The 26292-nt window shown below is 41.1% G+C and overlaps 1 protein-coding gene and 1 non-coding gene across 2 annotated transcripts in view; both read left to right on the top strand.

Annotated features, from left to right (window-relative positions):
• The window catches only part of LOC145417576 (diacylglycerol kinase delta), a 172708-nt gene extending 146620 nt beyond the window's left edge, over positions 1 to 26088 (top strand). Inside the window, exons 17-28 of the mRNA XM_080286282.1 lie at positions 6609 to 6824; positions 8731 to 8842; positions 10195 to 10363; positions 10853 to 10953; positions 11319 to 11515; positions 20679 to 20785; positions 21478 to 21597; positions 22015 to 22149; positions 24109 to 24198; positions 24427 to 24540; positions 25081 to 25295; positions 25995 to 26088. Coding sequence (XP_080142408.1) covers positions 6609 to 6824; positions 8731 to 8842; positions 10195 to 10363; positions 10853 to 10953; positions 11319 to 11515; positions 20679 to 20785; positions 21478 to 21597; positions 22015 to 22149; positions 24109 to 24198; positions 24427 to 24540; positions 25081 to 25295; positions 25995 to 26088 — 1670 coding nt within the window. The remainder of the gene's footprint in view (positions 1 to 6608; positions 6825 to 8730; positions 8843 to 10194; positions 10364 to 10852; positions 10954 to 11318; positions 11516 to 20678; positions 20786 to 21477; positions 21598 to 22014; positions 22150 to 24108; positions 24199 to 24426; positions 24541 to 25080; positions 25296 to 25994) is intronic.
• LOC145417666 (5S ribosomal RNA) lies at positions 13951 to 14069 on the top strand. The gene has a single exon (XR_013900531.1). It is a non-coding gene; the product is annotated as a 5S ribosomal RNA (ribosomal RNA).
• Positions 26089 to 26292: the final 204 nt, after the last annotated feature.

Raw genomic sequence — 26292 nt, 5'->3', positions numbered from 1 at the left:
GAGAAGTTTTCTGACGGTAGCATGAATATAATACGATATCCTGCCAAAAGAGTTAAGGTCATGGTGTTCAAGCTTAGTGCCATATATTTACCTTCCATTACAACATGAGGCATAGGAAAGCAATGATTAATTGAAGCACGAAATAGTGTCATCTATACTACTTTAAACTCTAGCATTACAAACTCATGCCTTACCAGATTATTACAACCATACATTAATGTGGGCACCAATGCACTTTCATGCAATCCCCTTAAGGCATTTGTACTTAGTTGTCCGTTTTGTATCTTAGTCTTAATAACTCTGGCCACTTTTCTTTTTTGAACCACTCTGATACCCTCATTCTCTACACAATTACCTTTCTTCTGTTACCATACTAAGGTACTTAAGCTCTTCTACCAATTCAAGTCTTTCTCCATTCATCAGTATATTGCACTGAAAGTCACCTTCTCATTCAGGAATGATCTCTCTATTTCAGCATTATAAAAGCATAATTGAAGGGGTTGATAGTGCAGTTTTCAAGTGCAAAGAATGCTTTACATTTACTGCTTTATATTTATGACCTTCATAGCACATGTATTCTATAATTTGTACATTTCTTGTTTTCAAGGACTGTGGATTTGAAGATTGTAAAGATCAGCTGCATTAAAAAAAAAAAAAAAAAAATGCTCAGTGTTAGCACCTTTAGAAAGGAGTTGCAACCCTCAACTCTGTCTAGAAGAAATAAGTGCAACAAGAGTGAGGGGTTCATCTCAACACAGCCCATATCAGGGCAAAAAGTGTTCTGTTTCCTTTGTATATACTTGTAAAATCATTTTTAAACCCATTTTAAACCTACTGGATGGCTTGCTCATTAGTGGGAGTCTTGGGGAGCCAAGTTTAACCCATAGTTCTATGGGCATAGCATGGCCTGCCCCTCTAACTTCAGAAGTACAATACATGTTATCACTGTTCTCAGTATGTTATTATGTGTGTTTTCATAACATGTTTCTCAGTGGAAAGTATTAAGAATATATGAAGTAGATGGGAAGTTGTTGAAGGCCATGAAGAGTATGTATGACGGTGCTAAGGCTGCAGTGTGTGTGGATAGTGAACTGAGTGAAGTTTTCTGTTTGAAGGTTGGATTGAAACGGATGTGTCATGTCTCCATGGTTGTTCAGTCTGTATATGGATAGGGTTATAAAAGAGATACAAGGTAGGGCAGTGGATGTTGGTGCAGCCATAGTGAGAGAGGGCAGTGTTTGGAAACTACCCATACTGTTGTTTGCAGATTATACTGTATTTTTAAGTGAAGATGTAGGGGAGCTGCAAGACTTGGTGAATGAGTTTGGGAGAGTGTGCGAGAAATGGAATCTAAAAGTGAATGTAGGGAAGAGTAAAATTATGGTCTTCAAGAGAAATGAAGTTGGTGAATGTACAGTGAGGCTGGATGATGAGGAAATGGAGAATGTGAGTGCATTTAAGTACTAGGGTAGTGTGATGAGTAAGGATGGAAGTTTAGAGGGTAAAGTGCTTGAAAGGATGCAGCAGGGAAGGAAGGTTGCTGGTTCCCTGAAAGCAGTGATAAGAAACAGGGAAGTGAACATGGAAGTGAAAAAGCTGCTACATGACAGTATTGTGATACCAACTCTAATGTATGGAAATGAAGCTTGGATGTTGTTGGAGGGACAGAAGTCAAGAATGAGAGCAGTGGAATGAGTTATTTGAGAGGAGCCTGTGGAGTCACATGGAGAGACAGACTGACAAATGAGGAATTGAAGGAACGTTGTGGTGTGGATGTGGATGTGATAGGAAACGTTAGGAGAAACACACTGAGGTGGTTTTGCCATGTGGAGAGGATGGAGAGTGAGAGACTGATGAGGAGAGTATGTAAGTGAGGTGGAGGGGGGGTAGAGGGAGGGGGAGGCCAAGGATGAGATGAAGGGATGAAGTGGAGAGGTATATGAGGGAAGAGGGTGTGAGCTGGGAGCAGGGCAATGAAATGGGGGAAAGAGTAACATGGAGGCGATTTGTTTGTGGCCACCCCTTACTTGATTAAGGCGTCTGACAATAGATAGATAGTTTCTCAGACTAACGTGTGTACATTCCAGGTTGTAAGTCATCATCTTGGCACCACCTCTGTTTTTAGTCTATCCCAGTCAGTTCATTGCTTACTCTCCAAGCACTTTTCTTTGTTGGCATACTTTTTTCTTTTCTTGTCTTCCAAACCACCTTCTATGATACCATGGAGATGCTTCTCTAAAGTAGATCACTTCATCTCTCAAAGAACTGAAAAGTTCCCTCTTTGATACCTCAGCCAGCCTACACACACAAGGTGTGGAGTATATCTTGACACTGGTGGGACAGAGATTAATTCATCTACGTTCTGCCACCACTAGCACTTTCCTACAAGTATAGTAGTTCACAGGTCCCATTTTTGCTAAGGTCCTGATTGCATCTAGATAGATGTCTTGGCATTGGTGCATCCACTTCTTGAACTACAGTATTGTAGTACCCATACTTCGTAAGACATCCATCTGAGTTACTGGAATAGGAAGTTCACACAAAGTCTAAGTCCCTTACTCTACTTGTCTAAGTTTCTGGATCATGTCATCAGGTAAGAACTAGACATGGAGGGAGTTGTGACCACAGTCATAGTAGGGTTTAAATCACAGACACAGTATCAGTATCAGAAGGCGGGCCTTCCATCCAGGCCTGTCTTAGATACAACAGTGTCACAACCATCAGTTAGGGAGTTCTCTTGAGTTTCATGTGACACCATTTCTGTTATTTTTTCAGGGTTATTTTATACAATGGAATTATAGCACCTCTCGCTGACTTGGGTTGTGTCAAGAGATAACCTTTACAATTACTGCACATTATTGTGTGGTGGAGAGTTTTTAGTGTTGCATCTTCCTTCCTGCAGGTACCTCCTCAACTTCCCAAATAAGATTTTTTTTTTTTTTTGTCCTCATATTAACTTTTTTATTGGGGTAAGTGTGAATATGTGGCACTAATAATGCATCTGTGGTCTCTCACTCCAGTATGATACTTCATTCCTAACATCCACATCAGGGGTGGGATTCACAAGCATATTTATGGTCAATTCCCTGTCATAACAGTGATTTGTTTTCCCAAGAGAGGAAAGGAGAGAGCAGAAGCTTTTCATGCTTATTGTTCCTCCTACAGAAACAAACCTTGTTTATGGGAGGAAAGTTATCATAAAAATATGTTTTAGCAGGAAGAACAAAGGAACGTGAGTGCAGAATCTCCATGTCTCTAGTTCATCCACCGAAAACAAATCCAGTTCAAGTTACGAGAGGGAATCGATTGTTAATATGTTTAATAGTCCCATTTCAGGTCCCCCCACTGGCTCTGTGATTAATGCTGCCTGCTCCTCATGGCATGTCTTCTCCATTGCTAGAGTGGTTATCACTACCAACTAACACCATAGCTTGTAGGAACTTGTTATTGGCCAAATACATGAAGTAGTGACATCAGCTTATATAGATTTAACCTGACTCCATGTTTTACCCCTCCGTTATTTTACAAAGACCACATAAAATGAGGATAATGAACAGGTGTAATATAGCAAGTGTTCACTGTGCTGTACAGGGGCGTACCTAGAGATTTGGGTGCCCGGGGGGCTAGGTTCTTTCCAGGGACCCCCAAGGGGGCTAGGTTCTTTGCGGGGGCCCCCCTCCTGGAGGGGACCCACCACAAAGAACCTAGCCCCCCTCATTCTCAAAACTTATCTAATATCTCAGCCGGTATTGTTAGGATGATAAATATACAGTATATATATATATATATATATATATATATATATATATATATATATATATATATATATATATATATATACAGGTATATATATTTATATATATCCATCCATCCATCCATCATCCAATTCTTGTGGTAGGTGGGGGCACTCACCATCCACTCACTCGATGTAGTGCAGCTCTCGGGTGTTTGCCCTTTCCTCTCCTCTCTCCATTCCTTCCTTCCTCTTCTGTCTTTCTTTACTTCATTCTTTCCTCGTCCTTCTGCCTACGGGTGACTTTACACTCCCTCTTTTGTCTTTCTTTACTTCATTCCTTCCTCGTCCTTCTGCCTACAGGTGACTTTACACTCCCTCTTTTGTCTTTCTTTCCTTCATTCTTTCCTCTTCCTTCTGCCTGAGTGACTCTACACTGAGTGAGCCTAATGGTTTCCTGTACACCAGGAAACAATTTACTACGCTGGGTGGTAACCATATAACCAAATTTTGGCACCTGGTGGTTTAGTGGGTAATTACACCGCTCCACTTGGATTGAGCCGGTGAAGGTTTATGTCCAAGGGGTGATTGGGGTTATTGCTCATGTAATGCCACTCAGGGATGAGTGAGGCTGGTCACTCTCATCTTAAATGTCAGGACCAGATTGCCTGGCCCCGGGCTTCTACACTCCTCATGGGGCAACGTAGAATAGGATGATGGATGGATGGATGGATATATATATATTAATAAATTAGGTTATAAATTTTTAGGACTTTTGGGGGCCCCCCCTCAATTGGGGGCCCGGGGGGCAGTTTCAAACAGCTCCCCCCCTCAGGTACGCCACTGGTACTGTTGTTAGTTTTAATGCTCTAGAGGGCTTGTACATAGAGTAGTTAATTGTACAGTAATTGTGCTAGATAACAGTAACATCAATATTCACTAGATTTAAGCTCCTAAATTTCCTACCCTGGTATCCAGGGCAATAGAAGTAGAGGTCAAGTCGGAGGGTTACTTAGGTTTTCTCATAATGCCTCTAGATACATGGCTGATTTTATCCCTTAACTCTCAGGAAGACAGATGCAGCTAGTTTTACCTGTTGTAACAAAAGTCAGAGGTGGCTGATATGAGGATGTACACTTGAAGAAAGTTCTGCACTAGACACTCACTCACCTCTTCAAACCTCAGAATGTGAGATAAACAACACAGGCACTCGGCTATTTGGTCAAGGTGTACGAGGGGGATGGGGACAGGAGGAGGCGGTTATAAGCTGTAAACTCTCCTAACCCTTCTCCTTCCGTTACTTTACCCCTCTCACACACAGTTACCAGATAGAAGAGAATATATTTACTTTATCACTAGCACTGATCTCATATTTAGAGGCTTGAACTTGTGGATGAGTACCTAACATTGAATTACGTCATGTGCCTGCCTTAGTTTCACTTTTTTTTTTTTTTAAGCATAACCCCGACACATGAATATTGATGACTCTATCAGTATATTGTAGTTTACATTCACATCACTCTGTCCACTGTAGTTTTATCCACGTTATTGTCCAGTACATGTTTCAGTATAGAAGAGCAAATACTGTACACCACACGTAAAAACTGACCATTCTTTGTAGAACTTTCCAAATGTGAATGTAACAGCCATATTCTCCTTGTCACAGGAGACCTCATTGTGCCTCATCCGTAGCCATTTATTTTTCATATTAAACCATTCTTTCCCTTGTATGTTATGTGTATCTGTGTGATGTTGACACAATTTGCATCATTATCATGAAAGAGGATTACTAAGGTGTGATGTGCAATATAAATAACTGTGGATGAGGCATTACAAAAACTCCCAAACAAGGTAGAAATACAATCCTTTGATGTGTTAATTCACTATCAAACTACTCCACCTGTATTGACTCTAACATCTGTACTGTGTATAGTTGTCCCTCACTTTATTGGTTGGTGAAGATTTAACAACTGTATGTATGGAAAACAATTTGACATACTACAGCCCTTTCCTCCAGTCACTGAGTCTTCCCTCTTCTCTTTCCATCCATTCCCAGAAGAACCCATGTTGCACCCACTTTGATATGAAGACCGCTATTTACATTTTCTACCTTGCAGCCACGCCTAAGCACATTAGAAGTATTTTTGCATCATTAACATTCTCACTGTACACCTTGTTTTCATGTCTTAACATGACAGTTGCACCAACCCCTTCAGTGTATACTGTGTACAGTGCACTCTCATCATTGTCTTCCATGCCCCCACAGATGATTACACATACCTCCAAGATACAGCAGACATCGTAACTCAGTGTTCCACTTCCCATACTGATGTTGCACACATTTACACTTTTGATATCCCTCTTAGCCAGGCTACAGATGCCTATGGCTTCCAAGTAACATGTACAGTTACATCTTTTATTATTTTCAGATATAGTTTTACATCCTATCTGACCATAACAAATCCACGTACTCAACAGAAGATGACTTCCTTAGTCACATCCTTTCATTTCTAGAGCTATGTTTACATTGTCTCTAACACTAATAAATCTGTGTACTGTACACAAGAAGACTTATACCATCACATACATTATACTGCATTTCCAGATCTACTTTTACACCCTATCTGATAGTATTAAGTCCATGTGCCTCACACAGGTAGAGTATATTTTCAGATCTTCTTGTATATGCTATCTGACAATTAGATATCTATGCACTTAACACAAAAAACTTATACAATAACATCCTTTATTACCAAATCTAGTTGTTCACCTTACCAAACAATGACACATCCAAGTACGTCAAACAAAAAGACTGACACTCCCCCAAGTGCACTAGCAGGTCAGCCCCCTTACCCGTTGCTCCTCCTCCTGCCAGCATCGCGGCGTATATCTTCAGGTTCGACCCTCAAGGCCCCAGCTGGCATGACTCTGGGTGGGGCTGGGGCAGGACGGGACAAGAGTCGCAGTCCTGAACGATCTGGTCGTCACTCCATCAGTAGGGGCTTCTCTAGAATGTCAGCTGCAGCTCGGGGCTCCTCACGCAAACACCTCCCCATCATCAACCCCCTCGTGTCCCTTCCCATGTGGCCAAGTATGTCACCAAGGTTTAATATCCATACACATTTAGGTATCCAGGCCACAGACGTACACATTCAGACAACATATGTAGAAGTTTCAGTCACAGTTGCACATTTTCTGATGAGGCATGCCCAGGTTCTCATCACAAGTTATTGATTTGTCTACTGAAGTTATAGTCTCAGTTGTTTAGCGTACAAGAGCAGGTTTCAGGGTGTTAGCTGGAGATGGACAGGGCTGAGCTAAAATGGCTTGTATTTTTCTGTCATAGTGATGTACAGTATAATTCATATTATTGTCATTATCATGTACATTATTGCTTTCTGCAGCATTGGTATGTACAAATGCCAAATATCCTTGCATGTGTAATCTGTGAGGTGTAGGAAATGATTTTGCATGCATAACCCAGCTAGTTTACTAACATCTTTGCAGATAAAATTTTATAGGGAACATACGCTTGCTAAATCATCTCTTTAATTGTTCCATTGGTTGGTGGGAGGTGAACTTAACATGAAGATAAAACTGGTTAGGTAAAAGCAGTTACCTAATGATTGCTCATGTGCTAAAGTGATATGTAACCATGTTGAATGGAGTGCATTACCAAAGTGAAACAAGTTATATCCCTGCTGTATACTGTACATAATATTACAGACAGAAGAGAGAGAGAGACTGTAATGGAGTTTTTCTCAAGGACTTTGTATGAAGTTTGTGGTTTTATTGACAATCAAGCTTTTGCTGAAAAGGAGTCGGTGGCAGAATTACAGTAGAACTGTGAACTTACAGTATGTTTAGCTGTCTTACTACATTTCAGAATTCTTGGTTGTCCCATCCTAGTTGACCTGAGACAGACTTTAAATCTGACTAATATAACAAAAATTAGAAGCCATATCTGGCACAAGGAGTAAACTAATATTAGATTTTAGAATATTTTATGCATTGTAAATTATACTACTAGATAGTAGATAAATGACTGCCATGAACCCATGGAGGTACTACCATGAGAATGAAGTGTGGCTACAAGCATGGTAGCTAAGCTTGGTAGCTAACCACACAGTCATCACTCTTAGGCAAGAATGTCAGCCACAGTCTGAGGCTGTCACTTGTACAAGTCTTACCATACAACTTGGCTTTCTTTTTCCCCCACAGTTTCCAGCAACTGTTGGGAACTACTGTATTTAGTTGGTTTTTGCACTTGGTTTAGCTTGTGGTCTACAGAAAACAATAGCTATACCATGGCCAGCTTCAGTATGGGGTTAAAGCGCTCCGCTCTGACCGAAGGGTCGGAGGATCAAATCCACCCAAGGGTCATTGATAGACATCAGGAAGGGCATCCGGTCATAAAATGCTACACGCTCCAAACCAAAGTCCTCTACCCAGGGGCAACGCCTTAGCCCTTATCCAAAAAAGGGGTACCTGGCGTAAAACTCACTTTATTATTTTTATGTATGTGCAGTATGTATGTATGTGTATACTGTACTGTATACGTATGTAAATTTTACTTTTTGTCTCGATCGTATCATAGATAACTTATGGATATCATATTCACATTATGAACTTGTGCTGTGAGTTGTGTGTGTATGTGTTTTATTATAATTATTATAATTATTATTATTATTATTACTGGTATTATGATAGTGCTTATATGTACAGTATAAAGTACTGTATTTCCAGTTGACAGATACATCTTATGTACTTGGTAGATCGTGTGTTTATATATCGTATTGCAGATGTTGCATACTTGCCATTGAGAAGCAGTACAGAGGAACTGGGAGTATACTGTTCAGGAATAAGTAGGTTCATGAAAAATAAGCAAACTACTTGTTGTGATATTTGTGCACTGCATAACAAGGAGACTTGTGAAACCAAATACATAGAATTGAGTGGAGGACTAACTACTTTGCCCTTTACTGTGTGTATTACAGACATAGCTGCTGGTGGTAGCTCTGGTGGTCTCATTAGTAAAGTGTTGTTAGCTAATGCTGATGCTCTCTGTGCTGCTGCCTCCCCACTCATGGACCTTGATGACTCCTCACTGTAAGTCATATATCTTGTTTCATATCTTCATTTTGCTGATTTTACATTTGAATCAGACAGTAGGAACCTAGTTTTGTTTCACAAATTACATTAACAGATCACCATAAGAGATCTTAATATTTGTCAGTTCCCATTCACCTAGCCAGTAGGGTGGTGCTACACTGTAAAGCTCTGTTCATACATATCAGTGCTGTGTCAGCTCAGTGTCGGTGAAATCGCTGATGCATTAGTGATGCCTGTTCGCACATATCCGTACAGTTTGAAGTCAGTGATCTTCGAGATAGCAATGTTTACTGACATGAAAAAAGTGACTACGCCTAGCCCATAAAGTAATTTTTACATGTAAATACTGTGTGTGTAATCAAAAGACAACTACATAAAAGTACATACCATCTGCTTTCATTTTTTGTCCTATCTTATTTCATATATCTAGTTTGAAACTGCTGTCCATATATTTTGCTTGTGATAAATCATAAAGAACAGAATTATTTCAAACCAACTCAGTAAGTTTGATTGTGATAAATCATAAGGAACAGAATGATTTCAAACTAACTCAATAAGTTTTTTGTCATTCATTTTTATTCACAAACTCACACAAACTTTAGGCAATCCAAAATAGAAAACTCATTCGACGTCCATGAAAAGCTAAAAAATATTGTTGCCGATGATATTCAACTTCATGGCATGGATACGTAACTGACACTGCAAGTCAAAATACGATACTGGGCCAGATATGTGTGAATGCATTAGCCAAATTCAAAGTAACGATATTTTTTTTCACCGACATTGATGGACTGAGCAGACGCGGGACTGACACGTTACTGATGTGTGAATAGACCTTAATCTGGATTCTTATTAGATTTAGTTACATCTGGCCTGTTTATATCCTTCAGTTGAGTTATACAAGTGTCCCAGTCAGAGTGATGGCCTAGGCTTATACTGTATTGTCATTGGGTAAGGAGGCTCCCCAACATCCCTTCCATAACTATTTATTTTCCTGAGTAATCAATAACATTTTTTTTAATATTATCATTATATCTTTTTAATGTCAACATAGATTGCAAGAATAACACACAAGAATATAGTAATGGAGCAGAATCAGAAACACGTTGGTAAGGAAGAGATGTTAGTAAGCTTCCTAACGACACAAGAATACCACCCATAGTCATATGCATTGGTCTTATCCCTAAAAGGTGACTGAAGGTTTATCTCATGTACTACCATTAGAGAGAGGTAGACTGGGCATCTGCTAAACTTCGGTAGCCTAGTCTTTGGCCCATGTACCTTGAAGCGAGTGATATAGAATTGTCTCTCACTGTTTGCTTTACTATTATAGTTTTTCTTTGTTTCAGGGAGGGGTTCACAGAGCGGTGTGTAATGAACAATTACTTTGGGATTGGTATTGATGCCAAAATCACTCTAGACTTCCACAATAAGCGTGAAGAGCATCCAGAGAAGTGTCGATCTCGCACCAAGAATTTCATGTGGTATGGGGTTCTGGCTTCCAAGGAGTGGCTTTGTGTAAGTGAGATTGTAAATTAGAGTTCTGTGTATTAACTGTGTTGGCATGGTTGTATGTTGTGTGATTGAATTTTCATGGCATAACTTTTAATGCTACTCTGTGGTATCATATTGTACCCAAAGTGATTCTTTTTTTTTTTGTGACATTTCAGAAGACAATACTGGGAGATAGCAGCAACCAGTGACATGGTCTGTGCTTATATAAGTACTCTTTTCTTGGTTATCCATTTGGCCTGGTGATTTAAATGTTAAGCACCTTAGTGGAGCAATAATCTAGCCATGCACATAGGTTTGATCCCCAGGAGGTGACTGGTGGTTTATCAGTCATATAATGCCAGCAAGAGAAGTGGATCATTTATCTACCCTTACTGTACTGGACTGTGGTATCCTAGCCATGGGCCCCGACACCTTAAAGGACAGAAAGTGAGATTGATTGGTACTTTTGTCTTACCCTAGACTAACTGTGTGGTTTGTGCTTGGTGTTCACAGAAAACATACAAGAACCTTGACCAGCGTGTGCAGTTGGAGTGTGATGGTGAACGCATCCCTCTGCCGTCACTGCAAGGCATCGTTGTCCTTAACATTCCAAGGTGTGCTCAGTGTCTCCATAATGTTACACTCATCCTTGGGCTTTATTTTGATGGTTATGGAAGCTCCCTTGTCCCTCTTCATCTCCGGTTGATTTCAGCATATACCACATTGATATAGTATTTACTTGTGCATTATTCATGCAGACTTTATTGATATTTAAAAGGCAGTATACATTTGAATACTAATGTGTAATATTGGAAATAAATTACTAGGGAAGAGATGCTAGAGAATCTTGTACCCATGAGAATATGGAGTCTCAAGTCAGTCATAGCATAGAGTTACAAAAGAATGCATAATTATTCTGAGATTTAAAGTAGTACAACTAAGTAAAAAGATAATTTGCCTATGCCTTTCCATCACATAGCTTCATGGGTGGAACTAACTTCTGGGGAGGGACAAAGGAGGACGACTGCTTCCTTGCACCTAGCTTTGATGACCGAGTGCTGGAGGTGGTGGCAGTGTTCGGGTCAGCCCAGATGGCAGCATCACGCATCATCAACCTTCAGCACCACCGCATTGCTCAGTGCTCTGCCATCAAGATCACCATACTTGGGGAGGCTGGTAAGTCATGGTGATAAAATGGGTAAGAGGGGAAATGCTGGAGAAAGCTTTGAGTTCTTTATTTCTCCCATTTTTAAACTATACAGATTCCATCTTCAGAGTTCAAAAGTTACAGAAATGAAGAATTCAAGGTTTGCCTCTTGTTTTACACCTGCCCAGTTTTAGTGAAACTGAAGGCATGACTGTTGTGATCAGCTCGTTTTCTGTGTACTGTATGCATCATTATCAAAATATCTCATGAATGCCTGATCCAGTGGGTCAAACTTGGCACATTTACCTCTTTAGATGTGGTAGGTGGGGGTGCTAACCATCCACTTACCAGAAGTAGTGTTACTCTTGGGTGTCTGCCCTTTCCTCTCCTCCATCCTTCTTTCCTTCCATCCTCTTCTGTCTTTCTTTCCTTCATTCTTTCCTCGTCCTTCTGCCTACGGGTGACTTTACACTCCCTCTTCTGTCTTTCCTTCCATCATTCTTTCCTCTTCCTTCTGCTTGTGGGTGACCCTACGCTGAGTGACAAGCCAAATGGTTTCCTGTACACCAGAAAACCATTTACTATGCGGGGTGGTAACCATATAACCAAATTTTGGCGCCTGGTGGTTTAGTGGGTAATTACGGTGCTCCAATCGGATTGAGCTGGTGAAAGTTTATATCCAAGGAGTGGTTGGAGTTTATTGCCCATGTAATGCCACTCAGGGATGAGTGAGGCTGGTCACTCTCATCGTAAATGTCAGGACCAACTTGCCTAGCCCCGGGCTCCTACACTCCCCATGGGACAACATAGGATTGGGTGATGAATGCTTTCTTTTCTGTCGCTACTTCAATGGCCACTGCCCCTTTGACCTCTCTGCTTGCAGCCCTCCACCGCTACAGCAGGTGCGTAGCATCTGTCTAGCAACAAGCTCTCATCCCTTGTCTGTCCAGCTCTGTAATGCAAGAGTTAACCACTACTCCCAGTCCTTCATGTATGCAACAGGTCAACTTTGGAACTGTCTCCCTTTGTCTGTACAGGCATACCCCAGTTTAACGATGTGATTAGTTAGGTAAAACCCCATCGTCAGGCAGGGTATTGTATATTGGGGTACATTTAACATGTACAGTAATCCCCATACTATCTGGACTCCCACTTTCTGGACACCCCACTTACCGGACATTGTAGGCCTGGACCTTTGGAACCCAAAAATGGCCAGAAAAAGACCAAAAATCCCCCCAAAATCCAAATTTTTTCCCACCCGTAATTTGAAATTACCACACGGCGCTGAACAGCTGTTTACACCATGGCCCATTCACCCCTTCCTTCCTCCCCCCTCCCCCCTCCCCTGCCAGGGTTGCCATTTGGTATTTTTCATTACCAAATGTGGGCCAGTTTGGTGATGAAAAATTCATTTGGTAATGAATCAGAATAATGCATTACAAAATGGATTTTTTACATGTATTAGGATACACAGGATGGAGGTGGTGGATTGTCTGCTCTCACTGATTAAACTGCTAGCCTACATAGCATGAAAATAATTAATATGCTGTTAATTGTAAGGAGAGTTATTTCATGTATTTCCACTTATATATATATAATTAGTGAAGAATAAATGCTAGCTTTACAAATTTGGTAATGAAATGTTAAATTTGGTAATGAAAATTGAGGAGTTTGGTAATGTGGCTGTGTGATCAGGCAACTCTGTTTCCCCGTCACCAACACTGTCCAACAGTTACTGCCTAACTTCGATCGCGAGTAGATGTTTATCGCAGTGGAAGCCACACGTGCTCGTTTTTTGTGAATAAACTGCAATACCTCGCCACTGGACCACACGGGAATTTACAGTGTTGTGCAGTGTTAAGAAATTAGAATTTAGAGTACAAAGGATTAACTGTGGAGTACAAATTGGCGGTTGAAACTGGCGTGGTGCAGTTAAGAACAATGTGCAGTGTTAAACAATATTATTATAACTCACAGTGCAAAGAATTAAGTGCAGCACAACACTGGATTACTGTACATGCTTCAAGAGCACTTTCACCACTGCCAAAGCTTTAGAGAAGGTGGCCACAGACATGTTGTAAGTACCCTGGCTGAGGTACAGTCACTTGTAATTCCTCATTCTTTGGTTCCTTTTCATTTATTTCATGCTTTATGTCCATTATTGGTGTGAATAGGGTCTTAAATAGGTTTAAATGGGTGCTATGCATGTCCGGTAGGGAGTTATTTAGGTGGGTTTCAAAGTTAGGCTGGGTTAGGGTCCTTAAGTACCAGTCCAGGAGCCAGGCAGTGGCGGATTAAGGGGGAGGCGTTAGGGGTGGCCGCCATGGGCCCAGGCCCAAAGGGGGCCCATACAGTCTGCCAGACTGCCAGTCGTATTTCTGATTTTTGATTTTTCCCACCATACAAAATGCCAGTAATTTTTCTAATTTGCTATTTTCTATTTAATGTTACTTTTAGAATGTAATTTAACGGCCATACCACGTTGAGTACACCGCTTCCCGTCCGATCAGCGAAGTTAAGCAACGTTGGGTCTGGTTAGTACTTGGATGGGTGACCGCCTGGGAACACCAGATGCTGTTGGCATCCCTACGTGTCAAGTGGGGTTGGTGGAGGATTAGTGCCCCTCCCTGTAAAACATTTAACTCTAAGCCGTTGGCCACCCCGTCTGGGATACATGGCGTCTGGCAATGAATGAATGAATGATAATTTAGCAAATGAGTTCTTGAATAAATAATAAGTAAAATTTACTCATATAATCTCTTGGTATAGTTAAATCACGTAAATGTGAGTATGAGGTTGTTACCACTACCAGATATTCAACTATGTTACTCCTTAAATTCCCGATATCAGTTTTCTGTCATCAAAATGTACAATTAAACGTTATACTATTTCATTTGTTTAAGGATTTTTATGAATCCTTTTAATTCAGGCAAGAATTACAAGTAAGAGTTTAATTAAATAATTAACTTTTCCCTAGTGTTAATAATTATACAATTTGATTAGTCACGTACTCACATCGACATGAGCAAAACACTTTGGATCAGCTGGCGTCCCATGCAAGTTTGTTGGCGGCAGTTGGACATTTTTATATATATAATTGTACCCTTTTGAGGTTAGTTCAACTTCTTTTAATCACATTTGTTCACTTTATTTCCTGAATTCCTATTTCTAAATTCATTAATGGCAATGTATGAGTGTGTGTGTGTGTCACCTGTCAGGGGGGCCCATGATTGCCTAACCACCCTGGGCCCAAGACACCCTTAATCCGCCACTGGAGAGTGGCATATTCTAATGTTGACGGTTTAATATCGGCAAGGTTAGAAATCAACGATTACTTGAGGTTTCACAAACCAGATATCATGTGCTTTATAGAGATGAAGTTAAGAGAGGATATTGACATCCTTATGGGAGATGGCAAATAAAAATTGTGGAGAAGAGACAGAAAAGAAAAAACGGGAGGAGGAATGATGATAGCAGTGAAGAACAACATCACTGTGGAAAATGTGGAACTGGGAAGGGGTAAAGCCGAAGCGATAAATATGAAACTAGAAACCGGAGAGAATGGCAAGAGAGACATCGCAGTGGTATACGTTCCCCCTAAGACAAGGGCATGGAAGGACGATGAATATCAGGAGATGTCGTCAGATGTGGTTATCTATCTCAAGAAAGTGATTGAGAAAAGCAATAACATAATTATGATGGGGGATTTCAACTGTAAAGAGGTGAACTTGGAGGATGGAACTCGTGAAGCAATGAAGATTCATGGGGCACTATATTATTAAATATTGCATTGAGTAATGTAATGATCCAGTGGGTCAAAGAAGAGACTAGATTCAGAGGAGACAACACGCCAGCAAGATTAGATTTACTACTAACTAAAGAACCTGATGTAGTTGAAAATTTAAAATATCAGCGTCATATAGGAAAAAGTGATCATGTGGTCATTGAGTTCCAGATGATAAAAGGGAACGTGATGCCAAGAGATGAGTTTTATAGACAGGGAATATACAACTATGGGAAAGCAAGCTTTACAGGATTGAGGAAATTTTTTGAAAATGTGGATTGGAGAAAATTCAGAGAAACAAGAGAGATGCAGAGGAAGTGGGATATCTTTCTAGATATCTATAATTCAGGAGTGGCAAAACATGTTCCAAGAGCAAGTGGGAAAGAAAACAGGAAAAAGGATTGGTTTAACAGAAGGTGCATGATAGCAAAATAAAGAAAGGGGTATGGCATGGAACAAATGGAGAAAGAGTGGTAATAATAATCAGGGGAAGAATATAAAAGAACTAGAAATGAATATACAGGAATACGCAGAGAGGAAGAGAGAAACTTTGAAAAAGGTATAATTGACATATGTAGGGAAGAACCCAAATTGTTTTATAGATTTGTTAATGGCAAATTGAAACAAAAGGAAGGAATCACCCAACTGAAAGTAGAAGGAGAGGTCTATAAAGACGCGGCAATGCAAACTGAAAAAATGAACAAATGTTTCCAATCGGTTTTCACTAAAGAAAGGGACTTTGTGGAGGGGGAGGGTGTGACTAGAAATGTAGTGATAAAAGACATTAAAGTGGAAGTGCAGGAAGTGTATAAATTACTGGAAACTCAAGATGTAAGGAAAGCCCCAGGACTGGATAGAATCTCTATCTGGGTACTGAAAGAGTGCAGAGAACAACTGGCAGATAAGATTCACGATTTAATTGTGTGTTCTCTGGAAGAAGGGAAAGTGCCTCGGGAATGGAAGAGGGCCAATGTGGTACCAATTTATAAGTGAGGAAACAAAGAAGAACCCCTGAATTACAGACCAGTGTCCCTGACCAACGTAGTTGCAAAAATTATGCGAGAGAATCCTGAAAGACAGATGGATAAAATACCTGGAGGAGATGAACATATTGGCTGAGAGCCAGTTTGGATTCAGAAGTGGAAGGTCATGTGTTTCCAACTTGTTGAGCTTTTACTCAAGAGTGATTGATGTGTTAGAGAGACAGTTGGGTGGAATGTTTGTATCTAGATCTGGAGAAAGCCTTTGACAAGGTACCCCACAAGCGACTAATGTGGAAATTGGAACACATAGGAGGACTGAAGGGAAACATCCTGGAGTGGATGTGTGACTTCTTGATAGACAGACAAATGAGGACAGTAATAAAGGACAAGATGTCCGGATGGAGGGAAGTAACAAGTGGAGTCCCACAGGGCTCGGTGTTAGTGCCAGTAATGTTCCTGATTTATGTAAATGGTATGGTAGATGGAGTGAACAGTTATGCAAGTCTGTTTGCTGATGATGCAAAGATCTTGAGGAGAGTAGAAGTCGAGGAAGACTGTAAAATGCTGCAGGAAGACCTGAATAGGATCCAGGGTTGGAGCCAGATGTGGGAAATGAGATTTAATGCAAGAAAATGTAAGATATTGGAAATGGGTAAGATTATCTAGAGGCCATCACTGAATTATATGATGGGTAATGAACCAGTCAAAAAAGTGAGAGAAGAGAAAGATTTGGGAGTGCTGGTCACCGGAAAAACACATTAACAAGATAGTTAGAGAGACGTACAGTCTCTTGACTAACATACAAGTGGCATTCCATTACATGGATGAGGAAATTATGAAAAAATTGATAGTAGCCATGATCCGCCCCAGGTTGGAATATGCGGCAGTAGTTTGGTCCCCACACAAGAAGAAAGACATAAATAAGATCGAGAGAATACAAAAAACAGCAGCCAAGATGGTCCCCAGCCTGGCAGATCTGTCCTACGGAGAGAGGCTGGAAAAGCTGAACCTGCCTACACTAAAAGAAAGGGGAGAAAGGGGAGACATGATTACAGTGTTCAGGGCTATGATGGGAATAGATAGAATTGATAAAAATTATCTGTTTGTATGGGATGGGAGAGTAAGAAGAGGACATGGAATGAAACTGAAAAAGCCAAGTTGTTTGAAGGATATCAAGAAATATAATATTCCATATAGATGCATAGACCCGTGGAACAGCCTGGACAAAGAGATCGTCCAGTCTAAAAACTTAAACTAGTTCAAAGCAAAATTTGACTTAACAAGAAAAAGAGACAGGACCCCACGAGCGTAGCTCATTTCCTGTATATCACAAGTAGGTAAATACAACTAAAATACTGCCGCTGCCACCGTATCTGCACTCACTGCCTCACTGTACATCATCATGTGGTGGAGGTTTGCTCGCCTCCTAAACCAGTCAAACCACCCATGGCTCACCTTAAGGGTCTCGCTATCATCAAGATCCCACCTGACCTTTATTTCATCCCATAGCTAGAGAGCCTTAGTGCATATAATTGCCTGGCTCATGGGTGCCTTGCGCCTGTTTTGATCCTCCACCCACATGTGCAGCATCCGCTCCAGCTCCTCCATCACAGGCTGTCGCTGGAGGTTGATACAGAGGGCGGATGATGGTGCAACCTCCCCAGCAGCAGCCTTAATAACCTACTTCTTGATGATGGTGGAGACAGCCAACTGAGCCAAGTAGAGAGCCGATGCAATAGCGCACGTGCCTTCGCCTTTGTTGTGGCGCTTAAGAATTTCCAGTTTCACCTCTAGTGACACAGACTTATGTACACGCTTCACGGGAACATCACCAGCACCACCACTAGCAGGCAGCTTACCACCACAACTAGGGCCTCCACTAGCACCACCACTAGCCCCACCACACAGAGCACCCTTACCAGACATTATCACACTTACTGGGCTAAAAATCACACAGTATCGCACTCCACACACAATTAGTATCACAGCTCTACTCACGGCACTGCTCAAACGCAGTTATGATGCACTGCAACAGCAGCTTGCATAATGTTGGTGGTGCAGCATGATGTATGGTGGGTGAGCATAAGCAAGATCCTCACTCTGAGATGGCTGATGCGATATGGGTGAGTGCGGGGTGATCAATGGCTGTGGGGCCTGCACAAGCACGTCTGCGCATCCTGGGAGGTGGGTGGGCTCAGCTGGCCGCAGGAACGTGCGTGATTCAAAATTGCGGCCTGTCGCCTGTGGACGCAACATTGGAGGGCCAGGGCTCTGCCATTGGTTATCGGGATGTGGTGGTATTTGTACCCCCATCACTAAGCCGGGGTATCACATCTAGGGGTATTGTATATTGGGGTATTACTGTATTTCCTAGTGCCTGCAATCTCCAGTCCTTCAAACAAAGTGTGTCCAGACCAGGGTTGGGTCCAAGTACAGGCTACTTTACCTAAGTCCAAGTCATAAGTACCTGGAAATTTTTCAAATACAAGAACAAGTACAGACTTTTTCCAGTTTACTTAAGTCCAAGTCCAAGTACATGTCATTGTACTTAAGTACAAGTACATTATACCATACATAAGTGCTCCTGTTTCGAAGAAGGAAATTAAATGATTGTCACATTCTAAAGGTTAGTTATTAAGGTTGAAAGTAGCGTATTAGAATATAAGTATTCTTTATTAATCAAACCATTTCATCTATGACAGAATATTAAGTCTTCTTAATAATACCTTTATGAAGGCCAATAGAATATATAAATTTTTGTTAAATATAATTTACTTGATTGTACTTGAAAGTACTTGGTATTTTTTCAGGTACTCAGGGTCTAAGTGCAAGTACAAGAACAAGTACAACCAAAATTTTAAACTCCAAGTACAAGTACAAGTACATGAAAAACTGTACTTAAGTCCAAGTACCAAGTACAAGTACTGTACTTGGATCCAACCCTGGTCCAGACATCTCGAAATGGATGGATCTTGAATTTGTCTCTCTGTTATCGTGTCCTTGTTTTTTATTAGAGGGCACATTTTGCGGGCTCGTGGACTTTAGTTCCTTCTTTCTTTCATTAATTAAAAAAAAAATAAAATAAAATAAAACTGTGTGTGGAGATGGGAAGAAGTGATTTGATTATGACACTGGTGGATCAAAGGTCATGGTTAAAGTTTGGGCATGGCGTTGTTGTATTGTCTATGCACTTCTGATGTGGTATCCACTTGTCACTGTCAGTCAGTCAGAACCCACAAGTGATGTTAGGTCATTGGGAGAAGGTGTTGCAGCTTACTAAATCAAAGGCAGTTCTTTTTCCTATACAATAAGCCCTCGTACAGAACCCTTGTTTAAAGAATTTCAGTTTTAACGACCACCTTGAGCTGGCCGAACACTGTGTTCATTTAACAGATTTTCGTTCAGTAAAATAATAGATCCGCAGGAAACACAGACCAGCATGGCATCCCTACACACACACACACACACACACACCGCTCGCTGGTGCAGTGGTAACGTTCTCGCTTGCCAACTGGTGGACGGGAGTTCGCGCCTCACTCAGGTTGCGAAAAGTTTCACTGACGAAGTGGGTGGTTACTGTCCCCCTGGAGCAAGGGGATGGGTGTGTGCGTGTGTGAAGGTCACAGCCTTGCCCTTAGATCGGACTATATGAGCTCTCAGCTCCCTTCCGGGAGGGTAAAAGCTGACGATCATGACCATCAAGTGATCCTGACCGACACGGTGAATTACACGGTGAATTACACACACACACACACACACACACACACACACACGCAATTTCTTCGCATCTTGCAGAACGCCGCATCAATCTCTGGGTGACCAGTATCATGAAAGGAGCCATAAATAGAGCATTTATTGAGAAAAAGAGCCATTTAGACCTAGCTGTATGATATTATGTATGACTGTATGGCCGAACAATGCTCTTTATTTAACAGTCTTTGTTTGGTAAAAGCCATGACTCCTGGGAAATTTCCAATCAGCATGGTGTTCGGCTTTAATGTCAAGGGTTTGGTACCAATTAGTTTGTTATATCGTGGGTGTACTGTTCCATGTTTTACTTCTGTTCTGAACCTTATGCAGTGATTTAGTTTTCAGTCAATGGAAATACAGTTTTCACTACATAGATATTCTGAATTTGCAAAAGAAATAAATTGTAATAAGCTTTACAGTAATGTATGTGAAGTTCTTTTGGTTTGATTGATAAATAACTTTGTCTTATCCTTTTGAATCCAATGATCTCTTTCATAAAGGTGGTGTATTTCTGTCATCTCCAGATAGTTTTATTCAGCTGAAGAGAGACTTTTCACAAAGCTGAATAAAATCATCTAACCATACCAAGAATAAATCAGTAAGGCATGGCACCAGATTGAAGAGGTTAAAAAGATTTTTCCCTGACTTAAACCAGTTGTTCTTTTATTATGGCAGGTGAAGAGGGTGTGCCAATCCAGGTCGATGGAGAGGCATGGACGCAGCCACCAGGTATCGTACGCATTGTTCACAAGAATAGAGTCCAGATGCTGTGTCGGAACAGGGTAAGACAACACTCACTCTCTAAGCATTTCTCATAGTAGTACTTGGTTAACATCTCTGTTGTAATTGGTGTATATTCCAGTTAACATTATTTCTTGAATGTTTTTCTCCCCCCCCCCCTCCATTTTCTTTCTTTCTTTTTTTTACCACAAATATTCATTGATGAGCTGCACAGTAGACAGAACACAGTAGAGTACTATTGAGACCTAAACAGAAATGCAAAAAAACTTCACATTCTTAAGTCATGGAAGTCTGGGCTTTCGGCCCGTTGTAATAACCATTACTGGAAGCAGAAAAAGAAAAAGAGAGATTTAAGGAACATAAACAGTAAAACTTGTTCGCCTTTGTGTCAGTTATTTGCAGTACAGTAGATCCTGTATATTATACACTAAGATATTCCTGTTCACAAAGGCACATTTGCAATTGGGTATATAAAAGAAGTCCTCTTCATCTGGAAGGCAGGAGGAGTAAGGTACTTCTCTTGGCTCGGTGGATTAATGATGCACTTGCACCACATTGGCCTGTGATTGAATCCCAACCCAGACAGCAGTTAATTTCTTAAGTTTGTTTCAGTTATTAAACTGTGGATGAGAAATTGAGCTGAGTTTTTGTTAGATATGATAAAACGGAAGATCTGTGTGTGCATTTAACTCAAGAAAGTCTAATCAGAATTTCTCTTCTTCAATGCATTCAGGATCTTGAAGTGTCTTTGAAGGCTTGGGAGGAGAAGCAGCGTAGCTCAGGTGGCCAGACCAAACAGCCTACACTCCTGGCTGATGAGGAGCTACCTGTCCTTGCCACAATTGCTACATCAGTGAGTTACCATTGCATAGTCTTGTCTCATCATGTCGATATTTTTTTGGAGGGGGGAGAGGCGAGGCTGTTACTGTTTGATACAACAAAGAACATTAACAGACAAATTATAATGAGGTCTTCTGTCTGTCTCTCTATCTCTATATATATCTATAATATCTGTCAGTCAGTCTGTCTATCCATCCATCCATCTATCTATCTAGGTAGGTAGCTAGCTAACTAGTTGTCTCTAGTCAGATACCTTAATCCCAGAAGGAGTGATTACAAACTGCCTCCATATCACTGTGTCCTCTGCCATCAGACTGCTCTCCTTCCAACTCACAGTGCCCCTTTACTCACATGCCATACTTACTGCATTACGATTCTGTAACTGAATTCAGTATTGTGTACAGTATTTAACCTGTATTTAAATTCTCAGGTTACGATTGCAATTATCTCTGTGAGGCAAGCAGCAGCCAGCACCCCATCTCTGGAGAGCACCCTGACAGAATTGGCTTCCACTGCCTTTGGATATCTTGAGAAAGTGTGGCGTGACAGCAAAGTTATTGAGGGTGTAAGTGTGGCACTTTGCTTGAAGTAATCTGAACCCATAGGTCATTCACTTTAACCTGGCAGAGATTTTCATCCTTTCACAGCATTATTTCTTGTAGCTCAGAGGAAGATGTCAGAACTACAGCTCAGCTTCACATCATTAGTACTTCTTCATTGTTAGTATCATATTCTGATGTTAACCTCTGCTGCAGCTCACCCATTTAAAATAGAGTGATGGCATTTTTAGGCCATGTTAAAGTGAATAGAGAATAATAATCATCAGAGTGAGACAGGCCTGTGTGAACCATTAAGTACACCCACCTCAAATTGACTTTGAACCTACACACACAGAATTGCTATGGGAGAGTTGTCTCTCTTTGCTTTGTGTTTCCACCTCTGCCAAGTGAATTTTTTGGGCAAGAAGTAAGTGGCAACTCCTCTGGTGTTGGCGGGAGGTGGTGAAACACTCAGCACGTCAGTGCTTGCCCAGAAGTGATAGTGGGAGTACTGTATATGTTCCTGTCGCTCCAAGCTTGCAGCTCCCTCTTTTTTCGTATGCATTACTGTTTGCTCTGTTATTTTCCTAGAGTCAAGTTGTCATTCCTGGAAAGTACTGCTCAAGGGATGAGAGAGTCTGTATCACTGCATGGAAGCAGGATAATGTCCCTATCAACACAATTTGTGAACGTTCTGGACGCACAAAGTCGACCGTCATGAAGATTCTTGCTGCGGCGTGCGGCCTGCCACCTGATGTTGTACCAGAGCACGAGCATGGCGGTGGAAAGAAGAGGATGACTTCCAGAGGTACAGATACGCTTCTGAAGAGGGAAGTAATCAAGAATCCTCGACTGACAGCAGCAGAATTGAAGAGGATGCATCTCCAGCTGCTACAAGACGTCTCAATTCGAACTAACCAACACCGCTTGCAGAAGGAGCTAGATTTGCCAAGCCACACCACAACCAAGAAACCACTTCTCACTGACCGCATGAAGAAGCAGCGCATTCAGTTTGCCAAGAAGTATGCACACTGGACATCGGATGAGTGGAGGAAAGTTGTTTTCTGATGAAAGCACATTTCAAGTGTTCCAGGTGTGTTCTGCCAAGGTTCGTCGCCCTGCCTCCCACAGTTGATATGACTCTGCTTACACGGTGCCGACTGTTAAGCACCCACAATCAGTAATGGTATGGGATTGTTTTTCAGATGAAATGGGAAGGGGAGGCCTCTACTTTCTTCCTAAGAACATGATGATGAATGGTGGCCGGTACATTCAAGGTCTGAAAGATCATTTATTAAACTTTTTTCCTATTCATGGGTGCGACTTTTTCATGCACGATTCAGTTCCATGTCACAAGTCAGGAAGGGAGACAAAATGGCTTCAGGATAATCGGATTGAGGTCCTCGACTGGCCTGGCAACAGTCCGGATCTAAATCCAATAGAAAACTGCTGGTCAAAGATGAAGAAAATTATGGCAGAGAAGACACCCAATCTGGACAACCTCAAGACCGAACTGACAAATGTTTGGTGCAAAGAAATGTCCTGAGATTACTTTAGAGATCTAAGTGATTCCCTGCCAAAATGCATCCAACTGGTCATGCAAAACAAGGGAAACATGATTTCATATTAATGAATGGCATTTCATAAACAAACATTGTGATATACTGTACTATGATTTCTGTGTTTTTTAATACCTTGTGGGGGGGGGGGTCCTAAGTCAATTTGCGGTAGCTATAGTATGTAACAAAGTCAGTATTAACTTACTGGGCTTATAGGGATACATCCTTATTTCAGCCCTCCAGTATTGTACTTAACATACCACTATTCCAGTCTTAGCATGTGTAATACATGTTGCCTTTTGTTTTATGTTGCAGTTTTCTTTATATACAGAGAATGGGAATATCTGTACTTAAAAAATCCCTTTGGTCACAGAACATTACACAGAAATACTAGTTTGTGGGTAATTATGTATATATTTTTTTCAGCCCAACTTGAGAATGCTGGCAACAGAACTTGTGTGCAACATTCGGCACTTGCAAGCTGAGGTGGGCAACATACTGAAAGAGGACCCACAGGTGAGTTGATCTCTTGGTATGTAGCCAGCTTTGTAATCTTCATCCAGATGGGTTCTGTATTTTTTCTCAGTTCCATATGAGAGGAGAAATATAGGAAGTAATGTTTTGGTTCAGTGTGAGAGGAGAAGCCATATATATATATATATATATATATATATATATATATATATATTTTTTTAACACCAGTCACAGAGGTTACTACATATTTACATCATATTTATTACCCAGGTGATGGGCAGTACAGTGGTGGAAAATCTGCAGGGTGCAATGACCAGTCTAGATACTGTGCTCAAATGTGCCCATGAGAAGGACAGTCTCATGCACTTTGTTCCCGAGGAAGAGGTGAGTTGCCGTTTCTTTGCTTGCCGTAGAACGTAATTGCCATGAATTAGGGAGTGACTTTCATCATGTTCAGTACATTTGTCTGCTAAAATTAACTTTATATCTAATGACTGATTCAGTCTAGGAAAAGCTCCATAATATTTTTATGTCTTACATCACACTTCCCTTGATATGCTTCTCTACCCGTATATGATTCACTTTGATAAGATGCATCATGGAAAATATTGATGGACATTCCCTGTTCATGAAGTGGATGCAGTGGAAGAGTTGGCAAACTTTTGTTATACTTAACAAACCCTGACCAGATGAGTTAGTGATTAAGTAATCATTTTGTTGAAATAGTGTCTGTGTACAGTGTGCTGGTATAATTTAAGTGAGTAACAAGAAAAACGGTATTCGCTAAGATATCCTTGTTCAGTATATGTACTAAGAGAAGGAGATAAAGAGAGAGAGAGCAAGTGTGCATTATCTTGGCAGAAGTGGTGGTTAAGTAAGAAAATCATTGAGTGTTTTGAACCAAGTATGCAACTCTTCCTACAGAGTGAACGAAAGCGTGCACACCATCACCACCCAAAGGGACTATTCAAGCTCAAGCTCAAGCATCATGGAAAACGAGGAGGACTGGAAAGGGAAGTGAGGGAGTGGGGTCCAGAAGAGGTAGGGGCCTGGTTGGAGACGTTGCACCTTCAGGAATATCAGGAATCCTTCATCACACACGACATAAGGGGTTCGGAGCTGCTGAGCCTGGAGAGGAGGTTAATTTCAACCTGGGGTGTTTGTATGTGCATGAGAAAGCTTAGTTTTTTTTTTTCCCCCCCCAAGGCTTTTCAGATATTTTTAGTTGTTTATTGTGGTAGGTGGGGGCGCTCACCATCCACTCATTCGATGTAGTGCTGCTCTCAGGTGTCTGCCCTTTCCTCTCCTCCATCCTTTCCTTCCATCCTCTTCTGTCTTTTTTTCCTTCATTCTTTCCTCGTCCTTCAGCCTATGGGTGACTTTAGACTTCCTCTTCTGCCTTTCTTTCCTTCATTCTTTCCTATTTCTTCTGCCTGTGGGTGACTCTACACTGAGTGGCAAGCCAAATGGTTTCCTTTACACCAGGAAACCATTTACTACGCTAGGTGGTAACCATGTAACCAAATTTTGGTGTCTGGTGGTTTAATAGGTAAATATGGCGCTCCAGTCGGATTGAGCCAGTGAAGGTTTATATCCAAGGGATGGTTGGAGTTTATTGCTCACATAATGCCACTCTGGGATGAGTGAGGCTGGTCACTCTCATCTTAAATGTCAGGACCAACTTTCCTAGCCCTGGGCTCCTACACTTCTCATGGAGCAAGGTAGGATTGGATGATGAATGAATGTACTGTAGTTGTTTTCATGTTGTTTGGCTATTTTCAGTCATTGCTTGGTACTTTGGTTCATACAGTTGCTAATTCTCAAACTTTACCTTACAGGGACCTGAAGGAGCTGGGCATCACAAAGATAGGACACATCAAGAGGATTCTACAAGGCATCAAAGAGATCAAAGAGAGCAAATCTCATACTTGAGCTGCCAGTGAACTGTTTTTATGACATGAGGGTTTTCCTAGACAGCCCAGGTGTTGTGGGTAGGTCAAGGTTTCTGAAGCCACCCTTAACTCTGAATATGATGATGTATTATTTGAGTTCATTCTTGCTACTTTCAGATGCCTTTTTTCGACTTAGGAAGTATCTCTCGTAATGTAGAGATAAATGATGATTTATCTCAAACCT

This window comes from Coenobita brevimanus, chromosome 110 (genome assembly GCF_032717465.1).
Source record: "Coenobita brevimanus isolate Jiangsu-jjx chromosome 110, ASM3271746v2, whole genome shotgun sequence".
Lineage (NCBI taxonomy): Eukaryota > Metazoa > Arthropoda > Malacostraca > Decapoda > Coenobitidae > Coenobita > Coenobita brevimanus.
This window is presented reverse-complemented; position numbering and strand designations above follow the sequence as displayed.